The following is a 22,745-nucleotide window of genomic DNA, read 5'->3' on the forward strand; positions in this document are numbered from 1 at the left end:
TAAAAGACATCGAGATATTACTAAATTATACAGTACTTCAGCGCCATACTTCTCTTCTTCTTCTTCTGCGTTCATGGGCTAAAACTCCCACGTTCACTCATGTTTTTGCACTAGTGGGTTTTTACGTGTATGGCCGTTTTTACCCCGCCATTTAGGCAGCCATACGCCGCTTTCGGAGGAAGCATGCTGGATATGTTCGTGTTCCTATAACCCACCGAACTTCTGACATGGATTACAGGATCTTTTCCGTGCGCACTTAGTCTTGTGCTTGCGTGTACAATCCCCGGCGAAAGAAACGCAACGCATTCGCGCCCATTGTTCCGAGTGATTTTTCGTCATTTTCAAATTGTCGTAAAATGTGAACCAGATAAGATAAATCAAAACGAAAAACAGATTCGTAGAGGATATTTTACTGGCTCTACGACAAATGCATAGTATTTAATCGTTTTTATCTTTTACTTGTTCATAAATTGTGTTATACAGGGTAGGGGTCAAGCGAGTCGTGATTGCAGGCAAACGTGTCTCTTCAACATGCTACACAAATCGTAAAAATGAATATTTTTTTTAACAAGGTAAAGACATTTTTGGAGGAAATTCATTTCTCAACAACACAATTTAATTAGAATTATTCGCCAAAGCGTTTAAGACTAAAAATGTTTAAGCAAAGATCACGTAGACATTTGGCCACAAATAGCACCTGTTTCATCACGTCGATTCCGTGCGAATGAGCTTTTGCCAAACAACCCTTTGTAACACTGTCAAAGTGATCTTTGATAATATTTTGAAGTCTTAAACAATAAGCCATTAGCAGGTCTGCACATAAGTTGACCTGGGAGATGGAAAACATCTCCACACTTAACCCACCAGGCGGCCGCGACCGGGATTCGAACCCTCGACCTTCCGATTAAGGTTGAAACGCTACCTTTTGTTGGAGTAACCCAAGATGCACGCTTGACTTGGAAGAAGCCACATATTGCAGCCACAAAGGCAACAGCGATTAACAAATTCGCACTAACGGAATGAGAGCGAAGACATATGTGTCTATGTGCACGTGTGTCTGTCTGTATTCATGTGTGTGTGTATGTTTGTGTTCGTGTGTGCGTGAGTATGTATGCATGTGTGTATGTGTCTGTCTGTCTTTGTGATTCTGGATCAAAATGTATGTGTTTGAGTTTGTGTGTGTGTGTGTGTGTGTGTGTGTGTGTGTGTGTGTGTGTGTGTGTGTGTGTGTGTGTGTGTTTGTGTGTTTTGTGAGAGAACGTTTTACCGAGAATTTACTTTGCAAAGCGAGTATCTACAGCTAGGTTACATACAGCTAGGTTACTGCGAAAAGGGCTTCTGTGTGCTGATCGGTCCTGTGAAGCAATCCATGTTGCAGTGAGGTAGCTACGTGTTTTGTCCACGTGTTTTAAACCGGAATGTCATTGTCCCCCAACAAACCTTCTCCTTGGGTCTGTTAATTTTGCTGGGTCACGGGGTCCTGCGTGTCGTCAATAGCCTGTTTCTGATAATAATACTTGTGGCGAAGGCGAGTCATATATGTAAGCAAAATTGCTGTTCTTGTTAGATCTGTTCACTATAACTGATGGATCTATTCAAGGCCGCGTCGCGGAGAAAAAAAATCATTACCACAGTTGGAAGGCTCGGTTATTCTTTTTAAAGATGTTGCTAATTCGTTGATCTAACTTTGGTGGGGAGTTGACAAACCTAAAATTATAACATATTTTCCTGTGACATTTCACGGCATGCCTAGCCTTGATTCAGCCTTCGGCGGTGAAACAGTTGAAAAGCGTTTTAATTTAATCGCTAGGCGAAGTCCAACAAATCTACATCAGGATGAGAACAGACTTCTGCATAGATCTTTTCCAGAGATCTTTCACTACACAATATATTTTCTGTTTAAAATAAGTTTTCTTTGCGAGCTCGTGGAAAATAGGCGATAATTTCGAATTTCGGCTTGTCGCGACGTCAAGTTTTTCACTGTGCATCTGATACCGCGGTGCGTCCCGCTACTGAACACTGCGTAACTGATTCTAGTGGGGCTCCTATGTTGCAAAATCATTCAAATCATGCAACAAACACCAAATTTAGCAAATATGAAGAGTTTTATGTGCTTAACAAAACCTGATACAGAGCCATCGCGAAAAAGAAAAAATGGGTAGTTTTTAAACAGTTTTTCAAAATGGCCGCCAGTGTAAACGGTTGGGTATGTTAGGCATATTTCACTTCATGTGATTAACAGCAAATATGGTGTAAATGGACATTTGCTTTTGCTTAACAAAACCTGATACAGAGCCACCGTGAAAAAATTAAGAAATCAGTAGTTTTTTTACAATTTTCAAAATGGCCGCCAATAAAAGGGTATTTAGGCATTTTTGATGCTACAAGACATTCTCTTGCAATAGAAACTAACACAAACACATTTTTAAACAAAACAATACATGTATTGTTGGTGCAGAGAATGATTGGACGGTGTGGGTGGCAGGGTTGAAGAATTTGTGGATTACCTAAACTGTGCAAAAATAAATATATTGCACCAATTTTCATACCAAAACGAAAACATTCATTCCTGTGCCGTTATAACTTATATTCAATGTATGCTATTGAGGGCACTCAACTTGGCTAACTGGAACACTTTTAAGATAAAAGGTGGCCTTTACATGGGTTATTTGACCGCCGCCCAAATAAGGGTACCCCCAAAATAAAACTGATAAAAATGTAATGTATCAACTCAAAAGTCGACTAAAATTCATAATCGCTGTATTTCGAAAACGTTGTTTGTTCTCATGTGTTTACACAACTAGCACATTCCGGCAAGTGTCTATACTCAAAAGAAACTTTGGCAGTACTTGAAACAACCATCTGTCATATATACATGCGAAGTCAAAAATATGTGCGATGTAAGTCAACAAACCTGTGGCAGTTTTTAAAATATTATTTCGTGAAGATTTGAAAGTGTACTCAAACGGTTGAACTACGCCTCGTGCGTAGACACACATTCCTGAAAGTTTCAACGCAACCCACTTGGTCATTGCTAAAATACATGGATTTTAGTTGACTTGGGTATCCCTCAAATTTGACACATAAACATCTCATCCGTGAGATCGACACATACATCAGTAGGTACAATGGCACAACACTAGAAATATGCAAGATGGCGAAATAAAACAACCTGTTCTGGATGGATAATCAAGTTGACTTTCTCTTCGTATACAACAGTGACCCAGTTGTGCCTCAGGAATTGTCGTCGGCTTTTTAAAAGGTACCCGAAGTTTTTGTCACATCTCTTTGTCACGTCAAGGGTATCCTTATTTTGACGGCGTAAATGATGATGTTAAAAAAAAATGTGCCAGATAGCGAAGATGCGAGCCTTTAATGGCATAGACAGTTTGAATAAAATGACACAGGAATAAAAGTTTGAGTTGGGGTATGAAAATGGGTGCAATAATATTTTTGCACAGTTTAGATGCTGACAGTTTTCACAGGCATGCAAGCACATTTGCAGAGAGATGTGCTCTGCAGCCTTCTTAGCAGCATTTGCAGCGTTTTGTTGTACAGCTCTTCTTGCAGGCACACCTCATGAGTTCTCGGCACACGCTGGATACCTCTTGAAAGCTCGTCCAGAATGACTCCCACTTTCCAGCCTTGAACTGCCAGCCCACAGAGTTTGGAAGTCTAATAGGTAGATGGCTCTTCTCAATCTCATGTCCTGCAGCAGCACCTCACTTGTAAGGGGATTATGGTCAATTTGGCAGCTCTTTTTACTGAAGAGGTACCGTCTAGCACTGTTTACACCCAGTACGTTGCTGGTTTTGTCCTACAAATGTACACCAAAAAGCTCTTGTGCTGCCCTGTCAGTGGTACTCAGCTTACAAAGAGGAGCAGACAACCTGAAGAAAGTTTGAGTGACGTCTTCAAATGCTTGCCATACTTCCCAAGCCTTCTGATTCCCCAATACCATTGAAGAACGACATAGTGTCACAGCCTGTAAGGCTATGCAAAATGGGCAGACAGGGTGACTTCTCTTGGCCAATGGCTTTGGCAATGTGGCGATACACTTCACGAGCAGAAAAAAACGCAACACAGCTAGAATGAGAAGCAGACTGTCTGGCCTCCTCTACATCCATCGTGCAGGAAATCAGCCTGTGGTACCCTTCACACAAAAGATTAAAAGTGACATTTTTATTTGAATGTATTTGAATAATGTTTACTATCTCAGAGAGTCGGTCAAAGCCGGGTTAGCAAGTCTTCACACAACAGACCAAAATGAAAGAAAATTGTATTTCATGAATTCGTATAATTCTTACTGTTTCAGGTTAAAAAACAAACAAACACAGTTTCCAGTGACCCAACTGATTCTGGAATCTTTCTGACCACTACATTTATTCGCTTCAAACAGTCGCTAACAGAATGTTGACCATAGTGAGGGTTCGTACGTTAAACCCATCAAATTCACAGAGGTCGCTTACAAATGATGTGCAAACATGTTCCAATTAATACAAATAAAAAAATCTTACTGTTAACATGTATTAGGTAACAAACCTTGATACAGTAGTACTAGTGAAATCGGCTCCCTTCTGTGGCACCGGAATAAATGCAGAACGCTTGTTCCCAGGAACCGGCATGTGGTGTAACTCTTGTATATATCCTGTAAAAATAAAATTCACACCAATGCACGGTCAACTTAAAATAAGCAAAAGGATGAGAAACAAGCAACAAACCAAAATTGTAAAACTCAAAGAGCGGTACCTCTTCATTTTTCAAAACCACTTATCTCATTTGATTAGCATACACTGTATGCTTTTGTCTGTTACCTACCGTCTTTGAAAGTTTGATCACAACACTGTAAAGACATGGGGAGTGGAGTGTTTTTATCTCCAGCTGGTCATCCTACTATCTGGCCTACCCTCACTCAGTTTTTGACTCTACCCCTCCCCACCTTATGTAAGTCCTTAACGTAGGCAGGACTAATCATTTATCATACCATGAACAATCTCTTTCTACTCGCCTTTTATTCAAAGTTCGTTTAATCTGTTTAAAATTACCAGCGTGGCGATCATGATTTCCTTACTTGTAATCAACAGATAGATCTAGATCTATCAGCATCACAATCCAGCTGATGAGCTATTGCAAGATTACTCTGCATTTCAGCGCTTCACCCGATGAATAACAGACCCCAGGGGAGAATTAAACAGTAAAATGATGTGACATTGGTGAATGGATGCGTATTCTTGAAAACTTACCTTCAGAAACGTTGTTTTCGCTCAAATCAAAACACGCAATGTTGCGGAGGCCGCCATCTTGAATTTTCATGCTGCGGATATATAAAATTCTAAAAACGATCAAATTAAATACCAGAACACAAAAATACCCATAAGAGTATTTATGTCATGCATGTGTTATCAGCAGACAACTTCTGGTGCATGGTAAACCATTGAATTTTACATTTGCTGAGTTGGGAATATTTACTGCTGAGCGCTTTTGGGACGAATTTCGTCTGCTGTAAATGCAGCCTTTTATTCCCTATCAAAGACAAAAAAACCGATTTCTGAAGTGGCTCTGTATCTGAAATCCCTTAAATAATTATAAGGAACAATACCACAAAGTATGATGTTTGTTGCAAGATGTGAATGATTTATGAGTGCGTCTGCAACATACGAGCCCCACTATTCAGCTTTTCGTATGACTGCGAGAGTTGATCAGCTTTGGTTTTTTTTCACTTCAATCGCTTGTCAAGGTCAAGCCAAAGCACATACTGATGAGAACAAATGTACTAAACTTACTGGTAGATCTATCTCTTGAGATCACTGAGAAGAAAGATCGAGCGACTTCCTAAAACGCATACATGTGTTTAAAAGAAAACACTGTGTTCAGAATAAACCCTTTCAACGACGTAATGATATATTTTGTAAGTTGCTCCTTTGAACATATAATAACAGAAAGTTGATTGTATCGCACGCAAAATTTCATGAATCTGGTTAGCATATCTTTCCTTTGCGAGTCTTTGGAACTGGGGCGATAATTTGGAGTGTTTCAGCTTGCCGCGACGTCATGCAAATAGTTGTATCACTCTGTAAATGACTAGATTCAGCCTTCGGCGGCGCAGCCGTTGGATAATCGCTTCACTTCAATCGATTGGCCCGGTCAAAGTATAGCCCGTATTGATGAGAAATGATGTTTTTCTTGTAGATTAGCCTTTTAAGATTAATGAGAGAAAAGAGCGATTTCCAAAAACGCCTGTGTCAAAACAAAAACACTGTGTTCAGAATCAACTATATTCACAACATATTAATAATAATTATGAGTCGCTCTGCGGAATACATAATTACAAAGGATTGATCTGATGGTATGCAAAATGTCATTAAACTGCGTCTAATACTTTTTTCTAGCGAGATCTCAGAGCATACGCGATTCGGCCTTGGACGGCGCAAAAGTTGAAATATTGCTTCACTTCAATCGGTTGGCCCGGTTAAAGTAATGCACACATTGATTAGATAAGACATTGTCCTGGTAGATTGGCCTTTTAAAATTATTGACAGAAAAGAGCGATTTCCAGAAACATCTGTGTAAAAAGTAAAACACTGTGTTCAGAACCCACCCTTTTTCAAGACGTTAATAACATTTTGATAAGTCGCTCTTTCACATACATCATAACAAAGGGTTGATCTTATGCCACACTAAATTTCAGTATTGTACTTTAAACAGTTTTTCTTCGCGCGCTCTTGGAACTTGGGTGACGATTTTGAGTGTTCCGCTTGCCGCGACGTCAAATAGCTTTTTCCCTGTACACCGCGTCTGCGGCTAAGTCCGAAGCGAGAGATAGCGTTTTGGGGCAAGTTCGGGACTTGTTTTACTCATGAACCAAAAACAGCACGTTCACATACCAACAATCATTCAAAAGAACAACAACTGGAGAAACCCTTGCAAGTTGTTTGACGTTTTTAAAATATTTATTTAGCCTTTTAAATCTTCAGAGAAAAGTAAAAAAAAATCACGGCTGTGGCCGCCATTTTGGATTTTCTCTGTGGGCCTCCCTATGTGTGTGTGTGTGTGTGTGTGTGTGTGTGTGTGTGTGTGTGTGTGTGTGTGTGTGTGTGTGAGAGAGAGAGAGAGAGGGAGAGAGAGAGGGAGTGAGGGAGTGAGGGAGAGAGAGTGTGTGTGTGTGTGTGTGTGTGTGTGTGTGTGTGTGTGTGTGTGTGAATGTCTGAAGAGTACTCGGGTCCAGCGCGAGCGTTTTTTATTGAGCGACGGTGCCAACGCGGGACTGAAACGAAGGGTAGTGATGCGATAAAAAGTGCATGACTTGACGCGGACAATGAAATGGATAAGATAAGCACGTCTCCATATCCCTCTTTTTCACAGGTGTATTGTGTGCCCAGTGCACATCCGTTTCAACCCTGTGCACGGATTTTAACGGACACGTGCATTGGTAAAAAGAAAATGGAAAGAAGTTATTATGTCTGACTTTTTTATATAGCTAGAGCCATGAAACTTCACATAATGCTTTGGCTCAATGATTCTCCAACATGGAGGTCTGGTTAATCGTCGTCACATTTCAAGATCACACCGGGGTCAAGTTCAGGTGACAATAATCAAAAAACAAGAAAGGTAGCAGGGCCGGACTAGGCAAAGAGGAGGGGGGGGTTGCCAGTGGTGGCCCAGGGGGATGTCCCCCCTGGCGGCAGGGGCGGATCAGTTCATTTTATGGGTGGTTTTTTTCAAAAGTATATTGTGAAGATATGGGTGTGAAGGCGCGAAGCGCCGAGCCGACGGCGCAAAGCGCCTAGCTTGCTAGGGGGGTCCGGGGGCATGCTCCCCCGGAAAATTTTGAAAAAAAAGATGCAAAATGGTGCAATCTGGTGCATTCTGAGGATGATCATTACCAGTTTCAGGCAGCAGATTTTGTCACTGATTAATACCCCAAAAATTGAAACTCAATGTAAAATAAAGAAATGCATGCCTCATTCAATATTTTTATTTTTTGGCTGGGGGGGGGGGGGGGTACGGAAACCCTAGAACCCCCCCCCCCTCGTTGTGGGGGTCAGGGGGCAAAGCCCCCTGAAGCTGATGGGTAGGTCATATTCTGAGATAGGAAAATGGTCGCTCCTTGCATGAAACGGCATAAAATAAGCAATAATAAAAAAAAAATTAAATAAGTAAGGTACATGTTTAGGCTAGGGGGGGGTTGCGCAACCCCCATAACCCCCCGGTAGTCCGGCCCTGGGTAGGTTGTTAGAACGTTTGTTATTGACAAAACAATACATTCACAAATATATCGACCCAACGTCTTTTAAGTGCACAGACAAACAATAACGAAAACTTATCTGGCTGATTTTTTCTTCCGCCTACCACGAAGCCGCAAGCAATAAATGATTATATGACGAAATGAGTGACGTAGATAGGGAAAGACGTCAGCGTCGAAAAAAATAAATAAATAGAACATGACAGAGAGAGACAGAATGAGAGAGAGAGAGTATGTACGCGCAAAATTCAGGTGACAATGCAAAATGATACCTCTCTCGTACGTTTTGTAAGCCAGATTTCTGAAACTTCACACAATTTTGAAATCAAACAACAGAGACGTCTGGATGAGCGTCATAACTTTTCAAGGTCGCAGCAGGGTCGTGTTTTGATTTTTTTTTAAAGGGTAAAACCATCTTTTATGTATAGATGTGTAGAGCCTTGAAACAGTCAAGATGCCCCTCGTCACAGTTCAATGTCACAACAGGGTAAAACTAGGTCAAGCTAATGTAACATAATGTAAGGTTATCAATTTATGAAACTTTTGTAAAGCTGTGAAAAACTGTGTACATTTTAATGTTCCAGAACCTTCACATGTGATCACAGAATGGTTGAGTCGAATTCCAAGGTAACCCCTTGAAGAAGGGAAGTTAAATATGGTCAATATTTATGTATTTTTGTCAACATTGAAGATTGACTGGATGCGAACAGTTGTCTGTGGTGATTCAAGTTTGAAGAGATTTGTGATGGATATGTATCCAGAATTAAACATAGTGAATTTGTTAGGTAGTAATTATGTGAAAGTGTTGAAAATTAAGGTGAAAGACAATTGTTGGTAAGATGTGTTAAAGCATTATGAAAAGCTATGTGCAAAATGCTTACCTGTTGATATTTATGAATTTTTGTGTGAATGTCTTTTTTATAATGATAACATAGTGAGAGATAATAAAAGTATTCATTTTAAAAGTTGGTATGAAGAAGAAATTCTATATGGTAAACATTTAGTTAATTCTGATGGCAAATGTTTGAATTATCAAGAGTTGTGAATTGCTTCCTGATGTTAAAAGTAATATATTGTATGGTGGAATTGTATCAGCTGAAATTGAATTTAAAGACATTGAATTGTCAGCATGAACCGGTGGATAATAGAGTGTGGTCAGTGATAAAAAAGAAAATCAGGTTGTCAAGAAAATGTTTGTGCAGTCTTTGTTTGTTTGTTTGTTTGCTTAACGCCCAGCCGACCGCGAAGGGCCATATCAGGGCGGTTTGTGCAGTCTAACTCTATTCCAGCGGCGGTTTTAAAATGGAATAACACCAGTGAAAGTAATATGAATTGGAAATGAATTTTTTGAAACCCTTTCAAAGTACTGTTGATATAAGTTTAAGGTGGTTTCAGTTGCAACTCTTGCACCGGATTTTATCTTTTAATAAATACTTATATTTGTGTACAATTAAAGATTCACCGCTTTGCACTTTTTGTAGTTATTATGAAGAGACAATTTCTCACTTATTTTGGGAATGTAGGATTGTTTTAACCTTCTGGATTGAATTGAATAATGTATTGCACAAAAAATGTTTACATTGTGAACGATTGACATTTGTGACCCTCCACCACGGAATGAGTCGCATGTCACCTTTGCATGATTTTCATATTTTTACATTTTCCTAAAGAGTTTTTTTATGCTCTATCCAGTGGTGAAAACCGTTTTAGAAAAGAGCGAAAACTGTTTGAGTTATAAGTCTGTGACTAAGGTGACCCTCACACTGTTACAAGACACTCCCAGGACTTATATTAAGCCTAGCGCAGAACCGCGCGAGGTGACATGCGACTCATTTGTTTGCGACCAAATTACGTGTCATTTCACTGAAATCCATTTCTATCCCTACAATCTATGTACCAAGTAAAATCATCTTGTATGCCGTGATTACTATTTCCATAGTCGTTGTCCATGAGAACTTGATCATTTTCTAGATGATATTGGCAATTGTCCTATTTCATAATTGCAAGCAATAAACAATATTCAGAAACTTTCTGCTGTAATGGAATGTGTGAAAAGGAAAACATGTGTACACACTCTCAAACCGAGAAAGAACAAAAAATGCATTGGAGTTTGGAACACGCACACACACACACACACACGTACGCACACACAAACACATACACACACTCGTTATCACACGCATACACACACACACACACGTACGCACACACAAATACATACAACACACTCATACACTACACACACACACAGTCACACACACACAGTCACACACACACACACACACACACACACACACACACACACACACACACACAAACGCGGAAATAAATAATTGCACAAGGTCTTGTTTGTTGCAATGTTTCCTGGCTGTCACAAACCTTAGAGTGGCTCACAGTTCTTTGGGGGGGGGGGGGGGGGGGGATTTGGACGAAACAGAACACTTGAAGCTTGTGACTCACTTATTTAATATTTTGCGGCGATGAAACTCACTCCTTATTAGCAATACTGCTTCACTGTTTCTTGCGTTGACAAATCATTCTATTATTACAAGCAACGCATTATATAAGCTGACTCCAAAGCACGATTTTTCTTCTGCCAAGCATCATAAGAGACTGGTTTGTTTGTTCGTTCATGGGCTGAAACTCCCACGGCTTTTACGTGTATGACCGTTTTTACCCCGCCATTTAGGCAACCATACGCCGCTTTCGGGGGAGCATGCTGGGTATTTTCGTGTTTCTATAACCCACCGAACTCTGACATGGATTACAGGATCTTTTTCGTGCGCACTTGGTCTTGTGCTTGCGTGTACACACGGGGGTGTTCGGACACCGAGGAGAGTCTGCACACAAAGTTGACTCTGAGAAATAAATCTCTCGCCGAACGTGGGGACGAACTCACGCTGACAGCGGCCAACTGGATACAAATTCAGCGCGCTACCGACTGAGCTACATCCCCGCCGTATATAAGAGACTGGTGAGTATAGATGAAAGCGATTCGTCAACTCTCGCTTGTATGTTGAATTGTAATTACGATAAAGCTATATGCAACATATCACAGTAGGACAATATCACAGTAGGACAATATCACAGTCTGTGTAAAAGGGTAGATAAGACTACAGAGCTTTCTTTTACGCCACCGTGTGTGTGTGTGTGTGTTTGTGTGTGTGTGTGTGTGTGTGTGTGTGTGTGTGTGTGTGTGTGTGAATGTGTGTGTGTGTGTGTGTGTGTGTGTGAATGTGTGTGTGTGTGTGTGTGTGTTTGGAATATGAAAGAGAAGCAGACATGTTTCAGTGTGTACGATTGACTGCATGAATAGTTAATCACGCTTCAGCGTTCTTGTTTCGTTTTAGTTTTGGCAATAAAGACCTCAAGCAAGAATACAAAACGCTGAGGTATAGGCAGCGCGTCGGTGGGTTTGCCTCTCCTAATGTGGGTGAGAATCATTATTATTATTATTATTATTGTGATCATTTTTTTTTGCGCCTAATCTAGATATAGCCCTAGGCGCTTACATATTTCTCTTATTACTTTTCTTTCTCTGGTAGTTGACTGCCGCACACATTCTCCGGTTAACATTCTTTCTTTATTTATTTGGTGTTTAACGTCGTTTTCAACCACGAAAGTTATATCGCGACGGGGAAAGGGGGGGGGGGGAGATGGGATAGAGCCATTTCGGTTAATTGTTTCTTGTTCACAAAAGCACTAATCAAAATATTGCTCCAGGGGCCGGTTAACATTCATTGATTTCTGCCTGTGCTGCTCTAGGTTGTTTTGGGTGGTCATGCTAGAAAACGTAAAGACGTTCAAACATGATTTTATTTGGCGTTTTCCCGTCTTTCAGATAAATAGCCTGTTTTGGTCTTCGATTGGTTGGGTATGACCATGGGACGAAGCCATCAGAACAGCTTTTCAGTGGCTTATGGTCTGGCAGTTGTGCTGGTTTTCTTCGTGTGCTCTGCATCAAACACGCCGAAAGGGGATCCAACAACGTTTGCCAAAACAGTAAGTACAGATAGTTCACCATTACAAAACAAATTACAAATTACAGAATCTTTCTTTCTTTATTTGGTGTTTAACGTCGTTTTCAACCACGAAGGTTATATCGCGACGGGGAAAGGGGGGGGGGGAGATTAGATAGAGCCACTTGTTAATTGTTTCTTGTTCACAAAAGCACGAATAGAAAAATTGCTCCAGGGGCTTGCAACGTAGTACAATATATTACCTTACTGGGAGACTGCAAGTTTCCAGTGCAAATTACAGAATACAACCCTATTACACGCAGAACACTTCACCATTACTGAATACATCACCATTACAGAACACTTCACCATTACAGAATACCCGTCGCGATATAACCTTCGTGGTTGAAAACGACGTTAAACACCAAATAAAGAAAGAACATTACAGAATACAACCCTATTACACGCAGAACACTTCACCATTACTGAATACATCACCATTACAGAACACTTCACCATTACAGAATACAACCCTATTACACGCAGAACACTTCACCATTACTGAATACATCACCATTACAGAACATATCACCATTGCAGAGCACATCACCATTACAGAACATATCACCATTGCAGAGCACATCACCATTACAGAACACATCACCATTACAGAACATATCTCCATTGCAGAGCACATCACCATTACAGAATACGTCACCATTACAGAACAAATCTACAAGAAATGGAAACTTCTGCTTCGAGGACAAGTGTCGATGTGTTGGTTCGACTGCTGATTGTTCACACAACTACGGACGTCTTCCATTCGTTCCCATCATCCAAGGCCGACGGTCCCACTTGACCTTCTCCTACAACAACTTGACCCGTGTGGGGCACGACGACTTCTTCACCAACGTGTCGTCATACTTCCGCAAGATGGACCTCCAAAACAACGGGCTTGCATTCATCAGCAGTGGTGCGTTCCGTGTGTTTGACTTCTTAAACACGCTTCATCTTGACAACAACATGCTGACATATGCTGCCATAAAACCCGTTTTGCTGGCCAGAAGACTGCAGGTTTTGTCCCTCACCAACATGCAGTTAGGTTCACCTCCGGGTGACTTCTTCGTCCCGAGATGGAGGTCTTTAAATTTGTTGCGGAGAATCGACATCAGCAACAACAAGATTCATCAGCTCAACTTTTCAACATTCGCGCCGCTTACACGTTTGTCGGTGCTGCTCGCTAGTAATTGTCAAATGTTGGACGTAACGTCGGCGTACATGCCTGGCTTGCAGGCTCTTCACCTCGTCTCCAACGTTCTCTTCAACATGCCTGAAACATGCAGCAACAGCCGCACATCTCTCTTTCCCAAACTGGGCCACCTCATCCTCCGAGACAACAAGATAACAACGCTGCCCGCTAGGGTCTGCTTGCCCGAGTTAGATTCTCTCGATCTCAGCGTGAATCCAATCAAAGTCTTCGAAACTGATATGTTCAGGAACCGGTTTCCAACCCTGACCAAGTTGTTCCTTAACGACATCCAATGGAACGCGAAAAGTAGGATCGACCGGTTTGCGTTTCGCCATCCAAATCTGACTGAACTGTCGTTGATGTCTTGTGGCATACCTTTCAGCTACGACAACGTTGATCCTGACTGCTTTACTGGCTTGCCTCGTTTAGGTCTGCTTCAGCTCAGTCACAGCCTGGCCTATGGAGTGGGAGATGCCAAGCTTGCAGGGTTCTTTTCATCCATGACTGGTCTCTCCAAACTGTACTTTGGCGGAAGCGGGATAAATATAATTACTGAACACACTTTCGGACACCTTTCGGGACTCACAATATTAGTTTTGTACCAGAACAAGCTTGTTGAGATCTCCGACGGTGCTTTCGATTCGTTGAAAAATCTGACGGTGTTGAATTTATCCCAAAATCTACTGACAACTGTCAGCAAAAGACTGTTCAGTTCAGAGACACAACACCGGTTGCGCCATCTGGATCTAAGCGGGAACCCGCTCTCTTGTGCCTGCGATCTTCTATGGTTCAAACAGTGGTTCGTAACAATGCCCAATCTGTTCAGTCACTCGCACACCACTTACACGTGCAAAAATAGCACGAGCACCGTGTCGCTGAAGGACTTCTCTCTAAACGAGCAAGCATGTTTGCTGAGCATGCAAACGTCCAAGATTATCATCTCGTCAGGGGTTATCGTGCTTGTGCTGGCAGCACTGGTTGCTACCGTGTATCGCTACCGTTGGTACATCCGGCTCGTGCTGGCGTTCCACACCCGCGGCTTCGTCAGGAGACAGGAGGCCGAAGAGGAGTTCATGTACGACATTTTCGTGTCTTTCGACTCTGATGACCTGGGCTGGGTGCGCCAACATCTCATCCCCAACCTTGAAGATCGCTTGGGTCTCCGCCTGTGCATTCACGAGAGAGACTTCGTCCCGGGCAAGAACATCTTGGAGAACATTGAGGACAGTGTCGAGAGCAGCCGGAGAATCCTGCTAGTCTTCTCCAAGCACTTTGCTCACAGCCAGTGGTGTCAGTTCGAGCTCAACCTCTGCTTGCGTCACTCCTTCGAACACGGTGACGCGCTGCTCGTGGCGTTGCTGGGTGGCGTGGAGTCACGTGACCTGACGAACGCCATGATGGCGGTTCTAGACACGACGACCTACATTCAGTGGGAAGACGACGTGCAATTCAGGGGAAGGTTCTGGGAACGGCTGGACTTTGCCTTGCAGTCTCTTCTGCCACAAGCACCCAGGCCGGTTCTGCCTTGAGGGGAAGTAAGTTGTGTAGCCAGGCGGTTGCATCTCTCTCTCTCTCTCTCTCTGATCTCTCTCTCTCTCTCTCTCTCTCTCTCTCTCTCTCTCTCTCTCTCTCTCTCTCTCTCTCTCTCTCTCTCTCTCTCTCTCTCGGCTCTCTCTCTCTCTCTCTCTCTCTCTCTCTCTCACTCTCTCTCTCTCACACACACACCCACACACACACACACACACACACACACACACACACATACACACACACACACACACACACACACACACACATACCCACACACCAATACGCAGACGCCGCAGAGAAAAACAATGTGACTCATCTGCACAAAAACAAGGTAACCTTGGTAAATGTTAATGGTTATGCTGCTTATGCTAGCTTTCTTCTTGCGAAAATGTTGATCTGTTTAATGTACAACACTATTTCATAATAAAAATAATCAGTTTTGGCGTTCTGCTGAAAAACTGTCTAAAATGAGATACGCCAAATTTCAATGACAACGTCGATATCACCATTATAAACATGTTGTCGCCATTAACACAGACGAGGGCCCCAAAGGGTTTAAAATCGTGATCGTGATTGGCGTTTTTTGACCTTTCTGTGACCGTGATTGCCGAAATTTCCATTTCTGTGATCGTGATGGGACTTTGCCCGTGATCCGTGATGACAAACAAAATCACTGGTCTCGTGATCGTGATCGTGATTTGTTTTCGTGATCGTGATGGGCATTATTGCAAAGCATTTTATTTTCAACGTACATTTTTCACAGCTGTATCACTCTATGATCCTCTATTCGTCAAGGAGCCAATCCTGATTGAAGGGAAGCAACAACACATTCAGAAATATGATTTTGACAGCGATTGCTTCCCTTTAAGGGAGAATCAATCACACAAAAAAGAGATCCAATCAGAAGGCGAATTGCAAAAGTCTGCCAAACTTCATCCAATGGAAGGGCTTCGTGCTAAAGCCTTTTGAGTGCATTCAGTCAAATTCGAATTCGAAGATCAAAAATGGCGTGCAGCAGTACTGTCATCGAACTTCTGTTATATTTTGTGGATTCAAACCAGACCAAAGCAGGCGGCGAGAATGCCTTCCTTGATGGAAAGGTCAGGCTACGGGTCCGTCTTTCCGAAGACGAAATGTCAAGGTATGTTGATCTATTCAGGGCCGGACTAGGTATAAGTACTAGGGGGGGGGTTACAGATGGGGGTCCAGGGGGCGAAGCCACCTTGGTGGGGGTTGCAAGGGGGCTTTCCGAACGTTTTTTGATGTTTCTGAAGGGAAAGGAAGCCTCTCCTTGAACGAAAAAGGTAAATTCGACAGCAAGCTGTATAGGCAATGAAGAAGAATTGAGATTGTAATGTAAGGACTCATACTTTTCATCACAAAAATCGTTGAAGAAAAATGTCTTTCGAAAGGGGGCGAGAGGTGCGATTTCATGATGATCCAGATGCAACCCCACCCCCTCCCTCCCCCACCAAAAAAAAGCGTTTGGGAGGTACACGCTTAAGCCAGGGAGGGGTTGCGCAACCCCTGTAACCCCCCCCCCCCCCCCCCCCCCCCCCCTAGTCCGGCCCTGTCTATGTTGCTCTATGACTGTTCTGAATGTAGGCAAAGATCTTGAAATTTGTTCAAGATCTTTGAGTTTGATTGAGATCATTGTACATTGAGATTGTCGACATTGCCACGTCCGGCTGTCAATCGCTCAGTGTGACCTCGACTGGCTCGAGTTTGATCGAGTCTGCGTGTAGCCAAAACCGAAACTAGAAATGTGTTTTTCATCCCAGCAACGTAGATTCTAATTGTCGCTTCTTTGCATTAAGCTTGGATTTATTTTAGCGCCTGTAAACTTATCAACAATGGGTTAAATTCAGGAACTATGGCGGGGAGACGTGCCAGTTTGGGTCACTTGATCCTCATGTCAAAGTCGATCAAAGTCATGTTCGTTGGGGATTTTGTTATTATAGACTCTACCATCACACATACATGTACTTTAATTTCAATCCACCCAATAGTTCCGAACCCCCCCCCCCCCCCCCCCCCGGCTGTCAAAAACAAAATAAAATAATACTAACTTTAAAAGAAATAATGAGTGGCTGCTGACACCAGTTGATCATGTTTAAAATCAAAAATAAGCCATAAATTGTTCATAAAATAGCTAAAACTCTTTAGCTTCTGGGGGGCTAAGCCCCCCAGACCCCCCAACGGGGCCTTGCCCATGTACCCCACAAGGTCTACCCCTGGACCCCAGGTTGTAGCCCCGCCCCCTTCTGCGGCTTAACTGCTCCGCCTCTGGAGTGTATATTCCTGTGAGTGTCTGTATATGAGAGAGAGAGAGAGAGAGAGAGAGAGAGAGAGAGAGAGAGAGAGAGAGAGAGAGAGAGAGAGAGAGAGAAAACCAATGAAAACAACATTCTTGTTACTGATTACAAATCATGATATGTATTTCTATGTGTGAATGAAAGAGAATTCAAAAAAATAATTAAAAAAGTGCAACAGTTGTCACTTTGTGTTGAATAAACAATAGATCCAGAGGAGCAAATAACTGTGTGGTTGTGTTTACTTTGACACGTGCTTTCTGTACATGCAATTTTTACCGTGACCGTGATTTGCCACTGGTGTTCGTGATCGTGAAAACAAAAATCAAGGTAACTGTGATTGTGAAAGCTGAAATGTACCTTCCCGTGATCGTGACTGATACCCCCCCCCCCCCCCCCCTTTGGGGCCCTCACAGACGAAGGCGCAGACACACACACGAACTAACAGCAGACACTGATAAAGGCAGACAGATTGGTTTAAAACTGGAACACACACAATTCATGGAATAAACAGGGAGCACTAAAAACAAAAACTACATGTATACAGACCACTTAGTGACTTACAAAAAGCGTGTGTTAGGAGGGGGAGGGGGGGTGTGTGTGTAACTTTCTGTGTGAGCTCGTAGAGAGAGTGACACTCAGTGTGTGTGTGTGTGTGTGGTGTGTGTGTGTGTTTGCGTATGTGTGTGTGTGTGTGTGTGTGCGTGTGTGTGTGTGTGTCAGTGTGTGTGTGTGTGTGTGTGTGTGTATGAGCGTGTGTGTGTGTGTGTGTGTGTGATTGATGGCCGATCTATCTTTCGTCGGGGGCCCGTATACCATGCTTTGGCTGATGGACGACTGAAAGCACTGATCTTCGACTTTAACTTTATAATGATTTGCTTTGTGTTTTGTTTGTTTTTTTGTTAATTGTTTTCTTCTTCTTGTTTTTTGTGTGTATATTTGTCTGGTTTTGTTGAGGTACCTTTTTCCTGCTTTATTGCTGTGTGCTTTGCTTTGATGCGAATTAGTTTTGATTCTTTCTTTCTTTTTCATCATACTTTGCAAACATGGGAAACAACTCGTCTTTTCCAGAAACTAAGGCAAAAGTGCTATAGTTCTTTCCCTTCCTATGTGCAGACGTTTTTCTTGCGCGAAACTGTTTTGTCCGCATCCTGCAGTAGATATAGCTTTTTTCATAAGCAGCTAAGCTTATACATAATCATATATTTTGTTGAGCGCTCAGCAATTATCCGCAGATAAGTAGATCTAGTCCTTTTTCTTTTGTTCTGCATGTATTTGTTTACATTACGCGCTTTCCTTCCTCCATCTAAGAAGAGTACTGTCATGGAAGCCACACGGCCAATTTGGACTGAAGTCGGCGTTCTAAACGGCTCTGTCACTATTTGTGCATGCTTCATCCTGCTCGTAGTGGTCCTCAAAATTGTAAGACATCTTCAGAATCCAAGTCGAGCGAACAAGACGGAGATTAATTCCAAAGCAACATTTGGCCAGTGCAGATTCCCCGACTGTGTTCGTTGCAGACGACACAAAGATGTTTTAATGAGAGCTCGCACCAAACTGACTTATTACGATGATAGTCAGAGAGAAAACCCGTCATCGCCGCTAGAACTGCTGCAGAAAGACGTACAGGCTTCCTACTGTAAGCTCACCCAGGACAGCAGCGAATATTCGTCCGAGGACGTGGGTCTGACATCGCAGAATCCACTCATTTTTCGCGTGAGGGGGATTCGGGCGCAAGCAGTGTGGGATTCCGAGGAGTTCAAAGGACTTGCTATGCTCTCGGAAAGCGCTGCTCAGATTCAGTCAGAGCTCGATGAACTACTAAAAAACTCTAGCGACGAGTATGACAGTTATTGGAAAGTGAACGACACACCTGCGGGGAAGTGGTCAATCTGTCACCTGGTGGACCAAGGCGTGAAGACCCCAGCAGTGACCGCTTGTCCCGAGACTTGGCGAGTGGTCAGCAGCCTGCCTGGCATCATGACGGACAACTTGTTTGGCAATGTGGCGTTTTCCCTTGTGGAGCCAGGGACCAAAATTGAGCCCCACTTTGGGCCTACCAATGTTAGAATCCGCTGTCATTTAGGTAATGTTGTGAGTTAGGATTGGACTGCATGGAAATGAAAAATCTTACTGTGGCATGCCCGTGCCCCCCCTCCTGAGAAGCCCCCTGAAGCAGACAAATTCCTATAATTTCGACATAAATAACTGGCTATTCCATGTGTTTTCAACTTTTAGATTGACCACCAAAAAAAGCATATATTAATTTACGCAGATCCACAGACAAGTCCCCGAGTCATATTTTTGCACAGACCCATGTATAACAAATCTTATCCCTGTTCAATAGAAGTTATATATGTATAATACAAGTAGTAGTAATAATCAAACAGGAGCTGATACACCTTTTGTGTGAGTTTCATTTCACAGCTTTCTTGGGACCACATACCCAGCCAAACACCCTCTTTTCTCCATCTTCTTATCTCTGTGGGGACATATATATATATATTCTAGTATTTAGTTTTTCACTTTGTTTGTTTGTTTTTCAGGTCTTCGCATCCCAACGGGCTGTGAGCTGACAGTGGGGGACACGACCTTGCAGTGGTCCGAGGGAAAGTTGCTGTGTTTTGACGAGACGTACCTACACGCTGTTCAGCACAGAGGCGTTGGTGTCGCTCGCGCTGTCCTTCTGCTTGACCTTTGGCACCCTGACCTGGACTCGGAACAGCGAAGTTTGATCAATTACTCTTTCTGCCCTGGGGCTGTCGCAGAAAATGGTTAGGGAAGTTGAAAGATATGTTTACATCTTGACTGGAAAGCTTAAAGACACATCTTGACTGGAAGGTTGAAAGACACATCTTGACTGAAAGGTTGAAAGATACATCTTGACTGGAAGGTCAAAGGCACATCTTGACTGGAAGGTTAAAGACACATCTTAACTGGTAGGTTGAAAGACACATCTTGACTGGAAGGTTCAAAGACACATCTTGACTGGAAAGCTGAAAGACACAATCATCTTGACTGGAAAGCTGAAAGACACAATCATCTTGACTGGAAAGCTGAAAGACACAATCATCTTGACTGGAAGGTTGAAAGACACATCTTGACTAAAAAGCTGAAAGACACATCTTGACTGGAAGGTTCAAAGACACATCTTGACCGGTTGAACTGTTCAGTTCGGTAGAATTTGATCAGAAAATGGTTAGGGAGTTTCAAAGACTTTTGTGACTGGATGAACAGCTCAACTCAATGCCTCTCAAGGAAAACAGCAGCTCAGCAGAGCAAGGCTTGATCAAGTTGTCTCCAGTCTTCAGAGTCCTGCTGTTGTGGTGCAGAAGACAGCAAACAATAATAATATTATAAGGCAAAAAAAAAAAATAGGTCTGTTTACGGTAACCCGACCGACCCTATTTTTTTCGCGCGACCCTAGACTTTTTTTTGGCATTTGGGGGGGGGGGGGGGGGAAATCTTGTTTTTTTTGCAAAATAACGTAATAATATGGTTTTTTGGAGGAAAAAAAAAAAAAAAAAAAAAAAATCCCGACCTACCGACCCTATTTTTTTGGCCTATGTTACCGTAAACAGACCTTTTTTTTTTTGGCCTAAGTACATGTAATCATAAATAGGATGCATGCATGACGCATCTTGTGTGGATGAAAAGAGATGGATACAGAGACTTTTTTTATATCCCAGGTCAAAGAGTCAATCTTGCCGTGAAGTTTCATGCACTACCCTCCAAAAACAGATGAATAACAGCAGGCAAATTCATACTTACACTTATTGCCCGTTATGCCGGTTGGCATGTAGGGCAGTAACAAAGAACCTCAACTCCTGTCTGTCCTGGGCGAGCTCTGGATGGTACCGAGCCAAATTCATGAAAAGAACCAAATCTGAAGAGCTGGCGCTAAGTGTATGCATGAAAGCCAATCAACCCTAATCAGGCATGGGCATTGAAAAAAGAAAACAAGTCGCGTAAGGCGAAATTACTACATTTAGTCAAGCTGTGGAACTCACAGAATGAAACTGAACGCACTGCATTTTTTCACAATGACCGTAGTCCGCCGCTTGTGCAAAACGGAGTGAAACTGGCGAGCCTGTTCAGCGCGGTAGTGGTTTCGCTGTGCTGCATAGCACGCTTTTTTGTACCTCTCTTCGTTTTAACTTTGTGAGCGTGTTTTTAATCCAAACATATCATATCTATATGTTTTTGGAATCAGGAACCGACAAGGAATAAGATGAAATTGTTTTTAAATCGATTTCGGAAATTTAATTTTGATCATAATTTTTATATTTTTAATTTTCAGAGCTTGTTTTTAATCCAAATATAACATATTTATATGTTTTTGGAATCAGGAAATGATGTGGAATAAGATGAACGTAAATTTGGATCGTTTTATATAAAAATAAAAATTATTACAATTTTCAGATTTTTAAATCCAAAGTCATTAATTAATTTTTAAACCACCAAGCTGAAATGCAATAGCAAAGTCCGGCCTTCGTCGAAGATTGCTTTACAAAAATGTCAATCAATTTGATTGAAAAATGAGGGTGTGACAGTGCCGCCTCAACTTTTACAAAAAGCCGGATATGACGTCATCAAAAGTATTTATCGAAAAAATGAAAAAAAAGTCCGGGGATATCATACCCAGGAACTCTCATGTCAAATTTCATAAAGATCGGTCCAGTAGTTTGGTCTGAATCGCTCTACACACACACACACACGCAGACAGACACACACACATACACCACGACCCTCGTCTCGATTCCCCCTCTATGTTAAAACATTTAGTCAAAACTTGACTAAATGTAAAAAGGCTGAACATTTGTAAGTAAGCTCAAAGTCGACGGCACAAAGCGCCTAGCCTTGCTAGGGGGTCCGGGGGCATACTCCCACGGTAAAAATGTTCTCCAAAGAACCCAAATTGTGCAATTTGGTGTCACCTGAGCTCCAAGTTTGGCTGATGCGGTCTATGTCGACCAAAAGAGTGGGATTCCCTGTAGGTGGAGTTCCTGGAGGGGGATTCCCTGTATACAGGGAATACCACAGGATTTAGTTCCTGTAGCGTGTCGCTGATATCGCTGAAAGTCACGTGATGCTTGGCGACATCGGTAGAATTTGATGTTTTTCAATCTTTTTTGATATTTCTTAGAAATTCGAGTATGGTTTGCAAGTTTTATTGAAAAACTCCACCCTGTGGGATTCCCTGTATACAGGGAATCCCCCTCCAGGAACTCCACCTACAGGGAATCCCACTCTTTTGGTCGACATAGACCCCATCAGCCCAAGTTTGCCATTAAATTCAGTTTTCAGAACCATTTTTGCCTCCCCCATTTATTTTTTCGGCGGACACTTTAGGTTTTACGGCGGAACAAAATAAAAATTCGGCGGAAATTTGCCTATTCGACCGACAATTCTCATGCCTGCTAATTAGGGATGTTGGGGTGGGGGGGGATACT

General features: G+C 42.4%; 2 protein-coding genes across 2 annotated transcripts; both read left to right on the forward strand.

The window, feature by feature from the left end:
- Positions 1-12,043: 12,043 nt before the first annotated feature.
- On the forward strand, positions 12,044-14,979 carry LOC138977358 (toll-like receptor 13). Its single transcript, XM_070350258.1, has one exon. It carries the CDS (start codon positions 13,135-13,137, stop codon positions 14,977-14,979), a length of 1,845 nt encoding a protein of 614 aa, XP_070206359.1. The 5' UTR covers positions 12,044-13,134.
- Positions 14,980-18,454: 3,475 nt separating this feature from the next.
- Positions 18,455-20,719, forward strand: LOC138977359 (aspartate beta-hydroxylase domain-containing protein 2-like). The gene is made up of 2 exons (XM_070350259.1): positions 18,455-19,378; positions 19,839-20,719. The coding sequence occupies exons 1-2, from the start codon at positions 18,562-18,564 to the stop codon at positions 20,069-20,071; spliced, it is 1,050 nt and encodes a 349-aa protein (XP_070206360.1). The 5' UTR covers positions 18,455-18,561; the 3' UTR covers positions 20,072-20,719.
- Positions 20,720-22,745: the final 2,026 nt, after the last annotated feature.

The sequence above is a fragment of the Littorina saxatilis genome, linkage group LG9 (genome assembly GCF_037325665.1).
Source record: "Littorina saxatilis isolate snail1 linkage group LG9, US_GU_Lsax_2.0, whole genome shotgun sequence".
In the NCBI taxonomy this organism is placed as follows: Eukaryota; Metazoa; Mollusca; class Gastropoda; order Littorinimorpha; family Littorinidae; genus Littorina; species Littorina saxatilis.

Bases quoted from the DNA above. Each gene is read 5' to 3' on its own strand.
- LOC138977358 (XM_070350258.1), top strand. From the start codon at position 13,135: ATGGACCTCCAAAACAACGGGCTTGCATTCATCAGCAGTGGTGCGTTC.
- LOC138977359 (XM_070350259.1), top strand. From the start codon at position 18,562: ATGTATTTGTTTACATTACGCGCTTTCCTTCCTCCATCTAAGAAGAGT. The intron at 19,379-19,838 runs GTAATGTTGTGA...TTTGTTTTTCAG, and splicing joins TAGAATCCGCTGTCATTTAG to GTCTTCGCATCCCAACGGGC.